Genomic DNA, 17,119 nt, shown 5'->3' with positions numbered 1-17,119 from the left:
TCAATAAACATCTAATAGAAAAAACATACTTGGCAACACGAACCCTACTAAAACGAGGGTGACCCAAGGTGCTCCGGGAAGGTAAATAACTCCTGCTGTATAATTATGTGACACGCGTCATGATGCTCATGATAAATACATTTGAATTACACCCAAATTTTATGGTTAATATTGTTTTTTCTGGTTGTTAACCTATTGGCTTTGTTGCAAGACAGTAAGTCCTAACCTTTTATTCATATGTTTACATTTTGCTTCAATGTTTTGCATTACATGTATATTTAAATGTGAAACACGAATCCAGATTTTTTTTTATAGATGACGGATGTTCAGTGGTTACCGATTCTTGGTGTGGTTCATTTATAGCTGTTTCTAGCTTTTTATATAAATTAGACCGTTGGTCCGTGCCATGATTATTTACCAGTACTTACAATACCTGGATTACTTTCATTGAAATCCATAACGTTACTACAGACAGGGATTTGTTCTGTAAAATTATGTGTAATTAAGATAAAAAAAAGTCAACATATTGGGAAGGCTTTTAATATACACATTCATATCATTATACTGGAAGTCCACAATGGCGTCCAGAATCGACAAAGAGTAAATGTCCGGTAGTAAATGATGCCTCATCAGATGCTAGAAATCGTATTGCCTTGGCAACGTCTTCGGGTTTGCCCGCACCACCAAGAGGTTGTAGCACTTTCAACCGCTCGAGATACTGAAAAAGAACATTAAAGAACTTGAAATATGTAGTTGAGTTTTACCATAAAACCCTGCCGGTAGAAAAGCACTTTCTACTAAGCGGGGTGCCATCGTGGACCAGTTCATAAGAAGCGGTTCAAACTCAAATGTAGAAAAAAAAATGTTCGGTACTGAATTTTATGCGGACGACACATTCATTGGCCATCTTTAATAAGATGGTCAAGTTTGGGACGAATACTTAAAATATTTAAAAGCATTGAAACCAACAGGCCCAAAAATGAATTTTAAAAAACTGAGAGACCTACAACTTTCAAGTTTTACTTGTAGTACACTTCGTTGGAATTTTATACGACTTCAATACAAGTAAGAGGTTTCTCTTGCTATAAAACCAGTTTTAACCCACCATTTTCTACATAGGTGCTAAGTCAGGAATATGACAGATGTAAAACCATTAGCTTGATGTGTTTGAACTTTAAATTTTGCCATTTAATTAGGGACTTTCCACTTTGATTTTGCCTCGGAGTTCGGTAATTTTTGTTATCTACCTTTTGCAGTCATAATATTAACAAACAACGGATACGCATTATAGATACTAGTAATTGATTGTTTACTGTATGCAAAGATTAAGAATCCATTTTGCAACAGTGTGCGCTTGAATTGTCATAGAATCCATGGTAGGTAAAATATCAAGGGGGAGCAGTCACAGCAGTATATTGCTTACTAGGAAATAGATGACATCAGTCGAATGATTATTATAGAATATGGTTTGTACGTGTATTGTACTTACATCTGTAGCCATGGAGCTTGGCCATCCAGCATTTTCGGCGAATGGTGTCAAAATGAATCCCGGGCTGCACAAAAAAATATAAATGAAGAAAAACAAATGAAAGTACAATTTACGTAATGCCGAGTTAACAATTATTTTGGTAACAAAAGATAATGTGGACAAATCCCTTTTGTTATTGTGATGTATTAGTACTCGCCGACGTCGCCGCTGAGTTTTTATGTGTATATGTTTGATTTCGTCTGATTTTTACATCAGAGGACCGTCAGGGCCTCGGGTGTATTTCCATCGCCTAATTTTCCACCTAATTTGAATATATCCTTATAAGGAATATGCATATATAATTAGTTTTGGAATGATAACCGAGTTTTAAAAATTATTGATCCGCACATTATAGGTGTGCAAAATAAAATTATTTATCGCTTCTTTTAAATTCATGTTTTCAATGGATACTTAGAAAATTTATGTTTATTCAATACCAATTAAAAATATGGAAATGTTTTGTCGTTAGAAATATTAGATTATTAGTCAAACAATCTTTAATATTAATGACGTAGCAAAAAATTGTTGTTGCGGATGAATACCACCAATGTGCATTCATCATCAAGAGCGAGCTTGAAGAAACACGAGAGAGTCGATCAATACAGGAAATTCCCGATTTATACACAGAAAGGTAATTTATATATTTTAATTATTTGATTTTAAGTTAAACTTGTTTAAAACCGTTTGTAGAATATTTGTCTATCATATTATCGTAGCAAAACCAGGAATATTTAATCTGGCACAATATGAAAATAAGTTCTCTGTTTACGTTCCCTGTCGCCATTTTGAAAATACCAGCTGATTGAGTTGAAATAGAAGATATATTTTTCTATACTTCGTAATATGTGAATATGATTTTCGGAAATATAAATAACACATTTATACATTTTTTTAAATTTGTTCTTGACAATTTTTAGTTCATTAAAAAAAAATATAGGGACAACAGAGTTGGTGTATGTGGGTTCGATTCCCACCCTAGGCATTCATTTATATTGGCTGGTGCAAAGCGGACAGTTTAGCTTAGTGGCCCCACACGGACTCTGTTGTTCATATGTTACTTTAAAAAATCAGGCGGCCTCGTTCAGGTCTTGCCATCTTTATTTTTCTATTCGAAATTCAGACACAACAAAACCATTGAATAATTGTGAAAATTATACCACAGATAACTATGGTAAAACTTTAATTGTTTTTGGCATAATTAAACTTGGCTGCCATCCAAGATCCAAAAAGTTTTTATACTGATGAATTATATATATCAGATTTGGATTCTTTTGGTTACAAAACATTTTGGATGGTAGGTATAGCTAAAGGCTTAAAGCTTTCAGGTCTGAAAATTGCCCAAAATCATCACATTTTGACATATTTGGAACATAAAATGTACTTTTATGAAAAGAACTGATTTATTGAGTGTTAAGACTTTTGAAATAGACCCAAATTACGAACCAAATTGAGAACTTTTTGGAGTTTTATAGTTTAGGCCACTTTGGGCAATAAGTGAAACTTGTCCTTTGAATCAGTGGTTTCACAATAACCATAATACTAAGTATCTGTTAGAAGATAGCTCTTTTACAGTACATTGTTAAACTTAAAGATAAATATATACCAACAATGACCAATATTAATGATGGAATGATATTATACATGTATATATACTGTTTTATATTGTTACATGTACATGTACATTCATAAATGAAAATTAAAACCAAACTGTTGTTGACAACTTGAGACACCAGCTCTAGACAAAATGATGAAAAAGAAATAAAGCTTATAACCATACAACATTTTTACAATCAGAAAAAAACTATACATTTTAAAATCAGTTAGAAATAGCCATGAAATGTCAAATGTTAAACAATATATACAAGAAAACTAATGGCCACATCAATGTACAAACGGGAAATCAAGATATACACCAAAAAATCACAAGGCCTGTTTTACAGGCTTCTTACAAAGGACCGACACATTCATATGGTAGTTGTGTTCTATATGCATAGTGCAAAATTTTCTCATTGCTAAACCAGTGGTATCCAAAGTATTAAATCCAGAACAAAGTAAAAAAGACTAACAGTTGAAAAACTATCCAGATGTTGTGAAATTCAATTAACAAAAATACCATCATTAGCAAATGGCTATCTACATGTACATATAATACATTGTAATACATGTATTTACAATGAACCATTTAATAATTAGAAAACAGAACCTACAATGTACATGTATAGCTGCTGCTGATTTTTTTTTTTTTTTTTTTTTTTTTAAATATAATGGATAAATGATTGACTGTGTTACAATAAAACCAAGATAACTCAGTGAAGCTATTTATGAACATTTAAAGAGTTTGTGTTGACTGCAACAAAAATCTAGAATAAGGGATAGTAATCTTGCTGTGCTAACATCCATTTAATTAGCAATGATCCAAAAGCTAAATGTTTCAGAAAAAAGACCTTGATACTACATGTACAAACATTGTTAATAAATGCCATTTGTAGAGCAGGATCTGCTTACCCATCCGGAGCACCTGAGATCCCCCTCAAGTTTTGGTGTGGTTTATGTTGCTCAGTCTCTAGTTTTCTATGTTGTTTCTAGTGTACTTTTATTTGTATGCATGTCTTTTTCAGTTTTAGCCATGGAATTGTAAATTTATTTTCGATTTATGAGTTTGCTGTTCATCTGGTATCTTTAGACCCAGGGTTTCCCCTGGATCGATTATTTTTTTAGCCACCTCTTTCGCCAAAACAATATATTTTTCGCCACTTTATTTTTTAATTAACCACAATATTACAACTTATCTGTTTTGATATGATTGTTTTGAACCTCTTTTTCATAGTTTAGTGATGAGTGACTATATAGCTACTCGAAGAGTTGTTTGCTATGTTGATGCTCTATTATAAGTTATACTAGAACACACCCGTGATATCGCGGGTCCGTGACTGAATTAAAGTCTGTAACTATGCGCAAGCCTTATTTTAGTATTAGAATGGCCATCTGATAAAGTCATGCAGATTAAAAGATACAAAGTTTTCTCTGCTATCAGAGTCTTTCTGTTTGAACCCGTCGAACTGGAACTTATCAATTATTGGTAATATTAATTATTTAGAAAGCAAAAGTTCCTGGAATGGAATATTTTTTTAATCAACAGCATTGTCCTTTATTAGTTATAAATAAAGTTGAATTCTTTGATTCGCTGTTTAACGCCATGCCCGCTAACAAATTGTAAACTGTACCTATACGTCTTATTTTTTGTCACAGATTTTTAGTATTCGTATTGTTATCTTAGAAAGTCTTACTGATTAAAATACTACAATAGGTAACAATTTGATAATTTAGTAGTGTCAACCCTGTGATTATGACCCGTGTATATAGCATATTAATCATGAATACACCGTTTGGTGGTGCGCCTGATATGCGGAACGTACAGATAAGGTAAATAGGTAACAGGTGAATATACTATTGGTATCGATATCGGACTCGACCCGGAACTTCTTAATTATTGGCAATATTAATTACATGGAAAACAAAAGGGCCTAGAGTGGTGTTATTTTTAATCTACACCTTTGTACTATATTAGTTATATATAAAGTTGAATTCTTTGATTCGTCGTTTTTACGTGATGACGGCTGACAAATTGGACCTCGTAATTTTAGTATTATAGATGCTAACGATTTTTGTATGTGTGCAACTATGGTCATAATGCCAATCTAACAGTTCTCATTTGACCACGTAATCATTGATAATTCACAAAGTTAAGTTTCCTAGTTCAAGTCAGTATCTCAGATATGATAACAAATTATATTTAATATTTGTACTATATTGTATGGTGAACATATCTGTCTGGTAGGTATAATATAAACACCTGTCATTTATTAATAATTCAACATAACTTGAGGTCCTCTGATGTTCAGTACTTCAGTACTTTGATTATTGTTTGTTCCAATATTTTACTGTAACACCATTGTCCCAAGTTTGGAGAGGGTTGACGCCTTCAAACTAGTTTAACCCCGCCACATTCTTCTTATTTGTATAAATATTAAGAAGAGTCTAAAATATGTGAAACATCGTAATGCTATCCATGTGGTTGCAGTAATTGTAGCCTAGGATTAACGGCTCACTGCTCGACAGAAGACAGTCGCAAAGCAAAGATTGGAGCAGGTTACATGTACCAGACAAGCAGTAAAAGGTGAACAGACTTACGTTAGTCAACAATTGGAAAGAGTTTATACAATTACATAAAAAGCTATTATATATAAATCGCCCCTATTCTGGAAAAGTTGTGAAAATATTAACAGGTAATTTTATTTTACTATTAAAGATCAGCTGACCATGTAAAACTTCGTAATTAAAAATAAAATTAAAAAAAAACAACACTGAAATATGTGATGGGATGCAATCAATTTTGAAATCTCGCTTCACCTCATAATCTCGATCAGTTGAATAAAACAAATATAGATAAAAGAATAATATACCTACTTGACCGAGTTAACCCGTACTTTCTGAGGAGCCAATTCTGTAAAGAATACACCCATAATTAATAGATTAAAGCCGCACAATTTTGCAAAAATATGTGTTATCTTTATTGAATCATTGGTGTTAACAACATTCTATATTTTTGTACATTAAACATGCAAAAAAAAAATAATAATTAGGAATATGAGTGCACTGCACTATGGCATGGCACCTTAGGTTTGACGTCCATGTCGTGCATTGTCGTATTATGTATTTTAGTTACAGGAAAAATTGTTTTTTGTTATTGCAAAGAACCCCAAAGGTTTACTATGATATCTAAATATAGTCACATTGATCTTTATTCCGATGGTGCACTGATGCTCAAAAGACAGTTTGGTTACTGGTCGTATAAATACGCAGTCCTTTTTAACCTTTATTATCCTTTAAGTAAGCCCGCTGAGTACTTTGGTAATGCATACTATGTATGTGACTTCTCTTACTCAGAATCAAGATCATGGTTCATGGTATGCATACCATACATTTTTATTATCAATCGAGGAAATTTTATCAAACAAGAAAAGAAATGAGACAATCTTTCTTTTTAAAATGCTAAAGATACATTTATAGATATTCAAAGCTCTGACAATTCCATATTAAAAAACGTTATAAACGACTAAATCCATCACAGCCGTTAAACACATTACATAGAACATTTAAAATTGAGCATCATGAACCCAAAAGAAACCAAGAGGGTAGAGAGTGAGGCCTTTAGTAATAGTTAAAGTTCAATGATAAGTTAATATTGATATAAAAACCTCCGAACAAAAAGGGGTGTTCAGATCCCCGAGCCCGAAGGTCGAGGGGATTTGAACAGCCCTTTTTGTAAGGAGGTCTTTTAATATCAATATTAACTTAATCATTGAACTTTTACTGACTTACAAACTGGCAAAAATGTAAGAAAAGTACATGAAAAGCACCTGCAGAAACCTAATTCCCCTGAACTGGACGAGTCTAAATATGTTCAACTTGCATGATAGTTAAACAGTACTCAGACGGATATATACAAATAACAGTTACAAAATTGAAATGAAAACGGACGGATTTAATGGAATTACATCATATAATTATTTATTTATGATAAAAAAAAAAATAGCTTCTAAATAACACCAATTGATAGTTTTATAAAATTAGGGGGTAAATTTATACTTTTTTGCCAACTTTTCAAAATAACGATTTCTTATTTAATAAATCACGCAATCAAAACCCCATACAGACCTCATTCATAACTGACCAATGAATCATAGTATGCCCCACAACTTAATGCTATATATATACTTGATGTTTTTGATCTGTTAGTATTATAAAACAGTAAGTAAACTCTTCCAACAATTGGCTTTTTAAACAGCTTGTTTCAGAACTTCTAATCGAACCGACCTAGATGCATAATATTATCATAAATTTTAAATGCAATAGGTTGGTCGTACAATAGGAGGCCGACAGTGAGGTTGGACGTGAAACTTTAAAATACCACTGGAAAATGAGGGTAATTATATATTGAATAGGGGCAGAAATTTAGACTAGAAACAGCTGGCAATATTCGGACCACTCAAATAATAGGTGCAAGAGTTTTTAATTTGCCGAGAACGTTGATCCATAAAATCTACCCTGAAGTCGACCATAAATATAGGAAGATGTGGTGTGAGTGCCAATGAGAAAACTCTCCATCCAAATAACAATATGTAAAAGTAAACCATTATAGGTCAATGTACGGCCTTTAACACGGAGCCTTGGCTCACACCGAACACAAGCTACAATAAAGGGCCCCAAAATTACTAGTATAAACCCATTCAAACGGGAAAACCAACGTTCTAATCTATATAAAAAGCGAGAAACGAGAAACGCGTATAAATAACATAAACAAACGACAACTACTGTACATCAGATTCCTGACTTAGGACAGGTGCAAAAATTTGCAGCTCCATGTTTACGTGTAGGTTAACTTACAATATAATTTCACGCATCCAATTTAGGTTAGATACTTTTAGCTCGCTTTTGTAACTGTGAGAATTCTGTGAAGGTGAATTGTGTATTGTATTTTAGTTTTTGGTATGATATTCTGTACTACCGATCACTACTGTCTCCTGGTTGGTCTCGTGTGGGGGTGTTCGCCTCGAGAGCGAGAGGTCATTTGTTCGAATCCCAAACGGATTTGTAAGGTTTGTAACGTTCAGTAATTAAATAGCTTTCTCCTTAAGTTTGGAGAGTAGGGCCTTTACGTTCAGTAATTATATAGCTTTCTCCTTAAGTTTAGCTTCTTTCTGTTTATAATACCATTATAGAATTTGAGTACACTATATGTGTCTCTATATATATACATTGACCATTTTTATTTACTACGGCTCTTTTATTTATGAAAAAAATACAACAATCTTTTATGGGAAAATTAATTTCATACGTTTAAAAAACATACCTAATGCTAACAAGCGTGTAAACATATCCAATGCAGCTTTTGAGATACAATAGGCAGATAAGTTAGGACCCTGCAAAAGTAAAAAATCTATTTGTGAAAAAATAAGACTCCCATCTAAATTTTAGTACACTTTGTAACAATAAAAACATAACAATTATATTCAGCACAAATATCACATCATGATTGTAGTGCTGGAAGTAAAATGAATAAAACAAATTTAATTAAACAGCAATCCGGCAACAAAATAAAGCAGGAAAGGCATATAACGTTCTAAATAGATTGTTTTTTGTGAATTTAATTTGTTTTTTGTAAATTTAATTTGTTTTTTGTGAATTTTATTGATTCGTCTACTGTGAGATGTTTCCTCTCTCTCTGTTAGGTACCCGACATGTCTATGAATCGTCCACCAGACTTAATAATTGTTTTATTATATGTCTTGCCGTGACATAAATGCTACATGTAAATGCTATAAGCACCTGAAAAAAGTAAAATCACAAAAATACTGAACTCCGAGGAAAGTTCAAAACGGAAGGTCCCTAATTAAATGGCAAAAGCAAAAAATAAAATACAGCAAAAGAATGGTCAACAACTGTGATATTCCTGAGTGTACAGGCACTTTGGTCCAAACTTTTTGGTTATGTTTAATATGCAGCTCAGTTTTTAGATTTCTACGTTGTGTTTTATATGATTTAGTTTGTCTTCTGTTCGTTTTTTGTGTCTCTTGGGCAAACTTAAAATATGTACTTACTGCACGTTGTCCCGCTATACTCGAAACATTCACGATGGACCCTGAAAATCGTTAAATAAAATAAATTACAACAACTTCAAATGATATGATGTATACAAAAAAATAGACAAAGTGATGCCCCCGCACTCCACTCTGAAGTAACTGTATTATAACAAAGTCAGTGTGAGACTTTCTTTGTATTAGTATTGTGTCTTGGAGACACAATTGATGCCCCTGCAGATGTAAAGTTTTATTTAAAAAAACACAATGTTTAGCATGGGAGCGCATAGGTTTATGGATCACTGTAGGACTACCTCTTGTACAAATAAATACTCCAAAAAATGACAAACTCCAACTATCTCCCAAAAGAGCAAATATTAAACAGATATATCATGTTAAGGAGGGGTATTTGCGTAAAATACCAGTCGAGAGAATATTTAATTTCGCGAGTCGTAAGGCGAGGGAAATTCATTCTCAAGACTGGTATTTTTTGCAAACACCCCTCAAGAACATGCTATATCTGTGTAATTACACCGAATTTTAATGTTCAAAAACGCATTGATGATCGTGACGATACAAGCGTCCAGTCGGATAGAATATTTTTTGGCAAATACCACGGCAGATCTAGAGAGGGTATAAAAGGCATATCCTTTTTGCAAATACCCCGGCGGCGTTAAAAAAGGAACGATATTCATTTGATAACAGTAAATTGGTGAAAAATACATTGGCTATCAACCAATCAAAACGCAAGATTCTTACATAAGGTGTAATTAAAATAAAAATCCTAACGCTGACCACATGTACTACAACCTGCAATATATCATGTACAAACTGACAGCAAAGTGAAAACCTCCTAGAATTCAAACTATAGGAGGAGCTTACTCGAAAAAAATGACAAAGTTCAACAACCTCCCAAAAGAGCAAAATTAATAAAAATTAAAACCTTGACCACATGCACACCTTCAAGATATGTACAAACAGACAGCAAAGTGAAAACTTCCTAGGATTCAAACTGTAGGAAAGGTATGCGGAATAACTTATTCTATATACCCATAATGGGAGGGAGGGACGGACGGAAGGACGGTAGGACAGGGGTAAAACAATATGCCCTCAACTTTCAGTTGTGGGGCATAACAAACCCGTTCGTCCATAGAGATATTTGACTAATAGTTAATTGTGATATTGACGCAAGTTTATAATGTTGCAAATAATTTGACGCCTATGGTGTAATGAATATCGCGAAATATATAGCATTTAATTTATGAAGTCGGGTTAAAACGTCTATTTTCAATGTTCGTTTGTTGTATGCCGTTTAGATTTTTAAATGATTTTAACGGAATTAAACATGGTACGTTTGTTGTGGTTTTAGTGGTTAACATACAATTTTAAGGATTTGGAAGTTAGCTGCACATCGGTGGAAAATATTGAAAGAGTCAAAGTCCTAAGGAACGGAAAAAAAAAATCTTCAAAACAATTATGCCACTTTGCAATTTTTAGAGTAGCTCAAAAAAGTAAAAATCTAAATTACAAGTATTTATTTGTTAAAATTTTTCATGTTTCACATATTAATTTAATGCTTGATAAGTATGTATATGACAAGATTCAAAAGTTACGTTAACACTAAATAAAATAGATTAAAGAATCAAATGGCTGGATTGAATGGGATACAGTATGGTATATGATGTACATTAATACAATATATATAAGGATTATAAATTGAAAAATTTACAGAAAAATGGAGAAATTTGTTTAAAACACTCTGAAAAAGGTGCACAACCTCAAAAGGGTTTGCAGGCTGCATATCTTCAATAAGTGTGCAGTCTTTCTTTGAAATTCAGGGATCTTAGTTGACAACCATAGTTGGTTAAACCAAACATGGTACTAGCACTCATTTTCCAGTTGAAACCGCCCGCCATACCCCACCATACTTACACCCAGTTTTGCAAATACACCTAAAAATGAATGCATAGAAAACACACTGTGTCAAAGAATTACTAAGCTTGTTGTTTTCTAAAATTTGAAAAGTAGTTATCTCCCTTTGACTTGCTATTCCTCATTTAAAAACACAATTGTGTATCTATCTTTTTCACGTATTGATTCTCAAATGTAAAAGGAACTTTACGGGGAAATATTTCAGAATTTTACAGTAAGACAATTGAAATTTCGTTTGATAAAAACATTTTTTTAGATAAATATGTAAAATATAAAAGCTGGCCAACGTGCAATGCATGTGACGCGGCTCGAAAGATACTTGACATTGCGTGTTCATTAAGTACTGTAACATCGCAGTGGCGGATCAAGGGGAGGGGGGCTGGGTCCGGGGTTTTGACCCCTTTTTTTTGGACGATCAATGCATTTGAATGGGGACATGTAGTTGGAACCCCCCTTTTGTCCTGGGTTAGAAAACCCCCTGTTTAAAATGGCTGGATCCGTCCCTACATAGGTTCGGAAGGTAAAATAATGTATTAACTTTGGATTAAAGAAAGGATTGTAAGACTAAGTGGTAATCGTTTTCAGCTTATGACATGGCGCAATTACAAAATTAAAGCAAACACAACTAATAAAAAAAATACTGTTTGTCAACGCTCAGTTGTAATCCGTTATTTGTAAAAAAAAACTTCCAGTAACAATAAGCAAATACTGAAACCGTAAGAAAACATGTAAAAAAAATCAAAAAAAATCATAGATCTGAAAGAAAAATAATAAATGTTGAAACAATTATTTCGGGGCCAATATAGCCGACTATGCGGTATGGGCTTTGCTCATTCTTGAAGGCCGTGAGGTGACTCTATAGTTGTTAATTTTTTGTGTCATTTTTGGTCTACTGTGGAGAGTTGTCTCATTGGCAATTATACCACATCTTCTTTTTTTTTTATATCTAACAATTTTAAATGTTTCTTTGTGAATTGTTTCAGACATTATATATACTTGAACTTGTCAGAAGTTCCACATAATATACAATGTATACATTTGATTATTATGATTATTTTTTAAGGCAAAAGGAACAAATTATGGTATATGTTTGTGTTGATAAATATTAAGTGTACTGCCCGAACAAGGATTTACTGGCTGAATCTTTGACATATAAACGTTTTGGTCTCTAAAAGGATGCTATCACTTGAAGATATCAGGTGGTAAAAAGTTTCGTTGCAATATATATTTTTTGTTGTGCTGATTAGTGTGTTTAAGCAATGACAATTCAATCAATCTAAGATGTTTAATTTGTTCTACTTACCCTGGGTTTTAGTAAGATGAGGAACACACAGTCTTGACAAATTGTAAATAGATTTAAAGTTGACATTCATTATATCGTCTAGAGTAGCTTCAGGTGTTGCCATCACATTACCCAGGGTTCCTTTACCTGCGTTATTTATCTGAGAGAAAAAAAAATAGAAAACAGAAGACAGTTTGTTGTATAGCAGTTGTAGATGTGTTGTCATGGTTGTAGTGTTCTATCAAATCAGTTTTTATCTGAACCTTTTTCATTTTAATTTTCCCATATGAAGAATGCATATGGGAACTGCAACTGGTATGAAGCATTTTTAAAAACATATCATTTCTTTAAAGAGGTCACTGCTATTTGTTTGTACGTTTCTCTATTATGAATGTTCTTGTGTGTGTTTGTGCTGTATTTCTGTTTTAGCGATATGTTTTAACATTGTCATAAAGCGGGAGGTTTGGAATGCCATTAAACCAGGTTCAACCCACAATTAACTTTTTAAATGTCCTGTACCAAGTCAGGAATATGGCAGTTGTTTTCAGATTGTTCGTTTCTATATGCATTTGCGTTTGTTTTTGTTGCACTTCAGTGATCCTTTTGTTTCTGTGTTTTCCTGTTATTATTGATGCGTTTCTCTCGGTTTTGGTTTGTATCCTGGATTTGTTTTCTTTCTATCGATTTACGACTATATTGTCTTTATTTGTTCTTAATTGGTTTTCTTTTGTAAATGATTTAAATTTTGCAAACATTCACAAACATAGTGTTGTTCGAATCGATAATGTTTAACTCTGTCGATGGCTTTTTGACAAAAATAACTGTTATGTTTTACTTCTGTGGAGCTGTTTTTTTTTTTTGGTTTTCTATCCAAGATTAACATATAACATACCAACACATCTATTCTCCCAAATTTCTTTACTGTTTCATCGACTAATGTTTTCAAATTGTCCTCACTAGTGACGTCACACTGAATAACCAAAACCTGAAAAAGATGATACATTCGTGCTAAACCCAACACGCATTACGATTTAGTAATTTATTCAGACTAGTCACCAAAATAAAAGTCATACTTAATCAAATACATTCTTCATCATTTCAAAATGGAACACTTATATTTTCAAGATAAATCTCAACGATATTTTGAATGTGTAGCAGATAAACTTAATGTTCCTCGTAATCATCATCATCATCTTCATCTCACAATTAATTTCATCTTTAATGTCATAGATTTCTTAATATTGTACTAAGCGGCTAGACCTTTTTAAACTAATCAGTGCTTAATAATATACATTCGGCGAATAAGATTCGTAAGAACCATGTCATTATATATATATATGTGTACCAGTATTAAATTTTTCTATTAAAACTGCATAGCAAGTTTAAAAGCGCAAACATCATTAGCATTAATATGAGTTGTAATTTAATTTTATTGAGCAGTGTAGTTAAACGTCCAGTGGCAAATATTTAATATTTAACTTGGAAGAGAATAAATCAAATATTATTCGGTAGAAAGAAAAGTTTAAAATGCCTAGTATGAACAAAGGCAATATAATGTTTGATAGGGACAGACACTGTACCCGTTTCTGTTTCGGATGTATAAATACACAATAAAATCCGTTCGGCCGTTAAATCCGATGCCTTTATTGGTGAATACCATGGCCTCTGCACGCCAAAGAACACTAAGTCATTAAGTCATGAAAATGCGGAAATGTTTGCCACTGGACGTTATAATTGTACTTGTAAGTAAACAACAATGAGGCATTAACTGGTTTTATATCTTGTAATGATAATAATTATAGACTGTGTGTCTTTATATGTTGTGATGTAACACTAATGTTTCGGATAATAGTGAAGGTTGGTACCTATTAAAACGTTTAAACCCGCTGCATTTGTTTGCACTTGTCCTAAGTCAGGAATCGGATGTTTAGGAGTTGTCGTTTGTTGATGTGGTTCATAAGTGTTTCTCGTTTTATATATAGATTATAACTTTGATTTTTACGATTAAGTGGTTTTACACTAGTCATTTTTTGAGCCCTTTATAGCTTGCTGTTCGGTGTGAACCTAGGCTTCGTGTTGACCTATAGTAGTTTACTTTTACAAATTGTGACTTGGATGGAGAGTTGTCTCATTGGTACTCATATACACATCTTCTTATATCAAATGAAACTTACATCACTATCAGATAGTCCTTTAGTTTTACACAAGGATGCTACTTTCTCAAGATTCTCGACATTTCTAGCTGCTAGAACTACCTTTCCTTTGCTCTCAGCAAACAGTAAAGCAGTTGTTTCTCCAATACCCGAACTTGCACCTGTAGTACCAATGATTTATACACATACATGCATGTATAAAGTAATCGTTTGTTTCTTACACACATGTTGATTAATAAATATAAAAAAAAAAACAATATTTGATGTAAAATTGATGACCTTTCTTCAACATTTCGTCAGCAGCAATTAAAAGAATGACTGCTATTGAAGAGTATTGGAAAGGATATTTATAGGAGCAATAAGACAAATAATGTAAAGATCTTAGACCATAGATTTTTTTTTTGAAGAATTCTTCAAGGCCTTTTTCCACCGGCACTTGACTCAGAATTCCCCCCTATATAGTACCTTGATATAACAGTGTTATAATAAGGTATATAGGATAAAAAAAAAATCTGAGACAAGTGCCTGTGCCTTTTTCGCAAGAAAAACAATCCTTATTTTGTTAGACATCATCACGTAAATACAATTAATATATATATATATATATATAGTTTGAAAAAGAGATTTTACCTGTTATGATGGTGACTTTGTCCTGTAAAGACGCCATGTTTATAATATGATGTAGGTGTATATAGATAAAGTACTATAAAAGAAGCATATGTATATTTATATTCATACTTGTAACAGATTAGACGATAACAGTAGGTAAATTTGCATCCGTTTATGTAACGAAATGGCTATACAAATAAATTTTAAAACAAGTTACAACTTAAAATAAATTATATTTGATTCATGTTACAGTCAACAAACTTCAACCACAAAATATTATTAGACCGTGATCTTCTTATTTACCTTAATATATTAGAAATGTCTTTAGTGTTTTAAATAATTGACTGTTTTAAGATATATCTATAAATTTTACAAAATTTTGCACCTCATGTTTGCGGTATACCATATTTTCCGCAAGTTTATTGGTTATGTTTGGTAATAAATTAATAATAAGATATATTTTGTTACATCTGGTGATCCGTTTATTTGGCAATCGTCAATGGCAGTCAGCATGGTTAAAAATATCGGTTGTTCGACCTGATAGTCAGATGCGTTTTGTCAAAATATACTTTTTCACCTTTTTTGAATGTTGTTTGTACTGTATTTAGACCCCTCCACCAAGTTTGTTTTGCATGCACACGTATAAAAATTGCGATTTTTATCATGGCAACGCAATCATAGGTTTGAACGTTGTTTTCAATTGTAGACTTCTTAATTTTTGTCGAGCCTGCAACTTTTGTTGCAGAAAGCTCGACATAGGGATAGTGATCCGGCGGCGGCGGCGTTAGCTTACTTTTTAAAAGCTTTATATTTTAGAAGGTGGTAGACCTGGATGCTTCATACTTTATATATAGATGCCTCATGTTACGAAGTTTCCATCAGTCACATGTCCAATGTCCTTGACCTCATTTTCATGGTTCAGTGACCACTTGAAAAAAAAGTTCAGATTTTTTGTAATGTTAAATTCTCTCTTATTATAAGTAATAGGATAACTATATTTGGTATGTGCGTACCTTGCAAGGTCCTCATGCCTGTCAGACAGTTTTCACTTGACCTGGACCTCATTTCATGGATCAGTGAACAAGGTTACGTTTTGGTGGTCAAGTCCATATCTCGGATACTATAAGAAATAGGTCTAGTATATTCGGTGTATGGAAGGACTTTAAGGTGTACATGTCCAACTGGCAGGTGTCATCTGACCTTGACTTCATGTTCCTGGATCAGTGGATATAGTTAAGTTTTTGTGTTTTGGTCTGTTTTTCTCATACTTTATGCAATAGGTCTACTATATTTGTTGTATGGAATGATTGTAAGGTGTACATGTCTAGCGTGCAGATGTCATTTGACCTTGACCTTATTTTCATGGTTCAGTAGTCAAAGTTAAGTTTTTAAGTTTTGATCTTTTTATCTAATACTATATTCCATAGGTCAACCATATTTGGTGTATGGAACTATTTTATGATCTTTATGTCAGTTGCGCTGGTTTTATTTGTTTTATTATATTATTTCGATGGTGATGTCTGCCCTGCATGTGTAGACCTGGTTTATACGATTACAACGCCTCGGCTTTTTTGCCTTATTCCATCCATATTCTCATCCAGATAACTTTCCTTTTTTCCAAAAACGCTTCGTGCCTTTATGTTTATGTGGATGGTACCAGATACGGTTCGGACATGTTAAGGTTTTTATACTGTTGTTTTCATTTTGCATACTCTTGTGTTTACATTTTATCTGGAATGTGTATATGTCATTATGCTTTACCGTACTGACTTTATTATCAACTACAATCATTATTTATGGTGCCATAGTTTGATATAATTGTACATCTTAGAATGTTTATAGATATAGGAAGATGTGGTATGAGTGCCAACGAGACAACTCTCCATCCAAGTAACAATTCATAAAAGTAAACCAAAGGTCAAGGTACGGCCTTCAACACGGAGCCTTGGCTCACACTGGACAGCACGTTTCTGAT

At 33.0% G+C, this 17,119-nt stretch overlaps 1 protein-coding gene across 1 annotated transcript; it reads right to left on the bottom strand.

Moving 5' to 3' along the window:
• Positions 1-524: 524 nt before the first annotated feature.
• On the bottom strand, positions 525-15,264 carry LOC143063784 (3-oxoacyl-[acyl-carrier-protein] reductase FabG-like). The gene is made up of 9 exons (XM_076236162.1): positions 15,166-15,264; positions 14,557-14,696; positions 13,275-13,367; positions 12,404-12,542; positions 9,190-9,230; positions 8,442-8,511; positions 5,996-6,032; positions 1,490-1,553; positions 525-718 (listed from the first exon to the last, which is right to left on the bottom strand). The coding sequence occupies exons 1-9, from the start codon at positions 15,200-15,202 to the stop codon at positions 560-562; spliced, it is 780 nt and encodes a 259-aa protein (XP_076092277.1). The 5' UTR covers positions 15,203-15,264; the 3' UTR covers positions 525-559.
• Between the last annotated feature and the right edge of the window lie 1,855 nt (positions 15,265-17,119).

The sequence above is a fragment of the Mytilus galloprovincialis genome, chromosome 2 (assembly GCF_965363235.1).
Source record: "Mytilus galloprovincialis chromosome 2, xbMytGall1.hap1.1, whole genome shotgun sequence".
NCBI lineage: Eukaryota > Metazoa > Mollusca > Bivalvia > Mytilida > Mytilidae > Mytilus > Mytilus galloprovincialis.
Note: the sequence above shows the minus strand (reverse complement) of the source record. Positions and strands in the feature narration are given on the sequence as shown.

Excerpts from the sequence above, each read along its gene's own strand:
- LOC143063784 (XM_076236162.1), bottom strand. The coding sequence starts at position 15,202 with ATGGCGTCTTTACAGGACAAAGTCACCATCATAACAG. Across the intron at positions 13,368-14,556 it reads AAGGACTATCTGATAGTGAT|GTTTTGGTTATTCAGTGTGA; the intron begins GTAAGTTTCATT and ends CATCTTTTTCAG. Across the intron at positions 719-1,489 it reads CAAGCTCCATGGCTACAGAT|TATCTCGAGCGGTTGAAAGT; the intron begins GTAAGTACAATA and ends GTTCTTTTTCAG.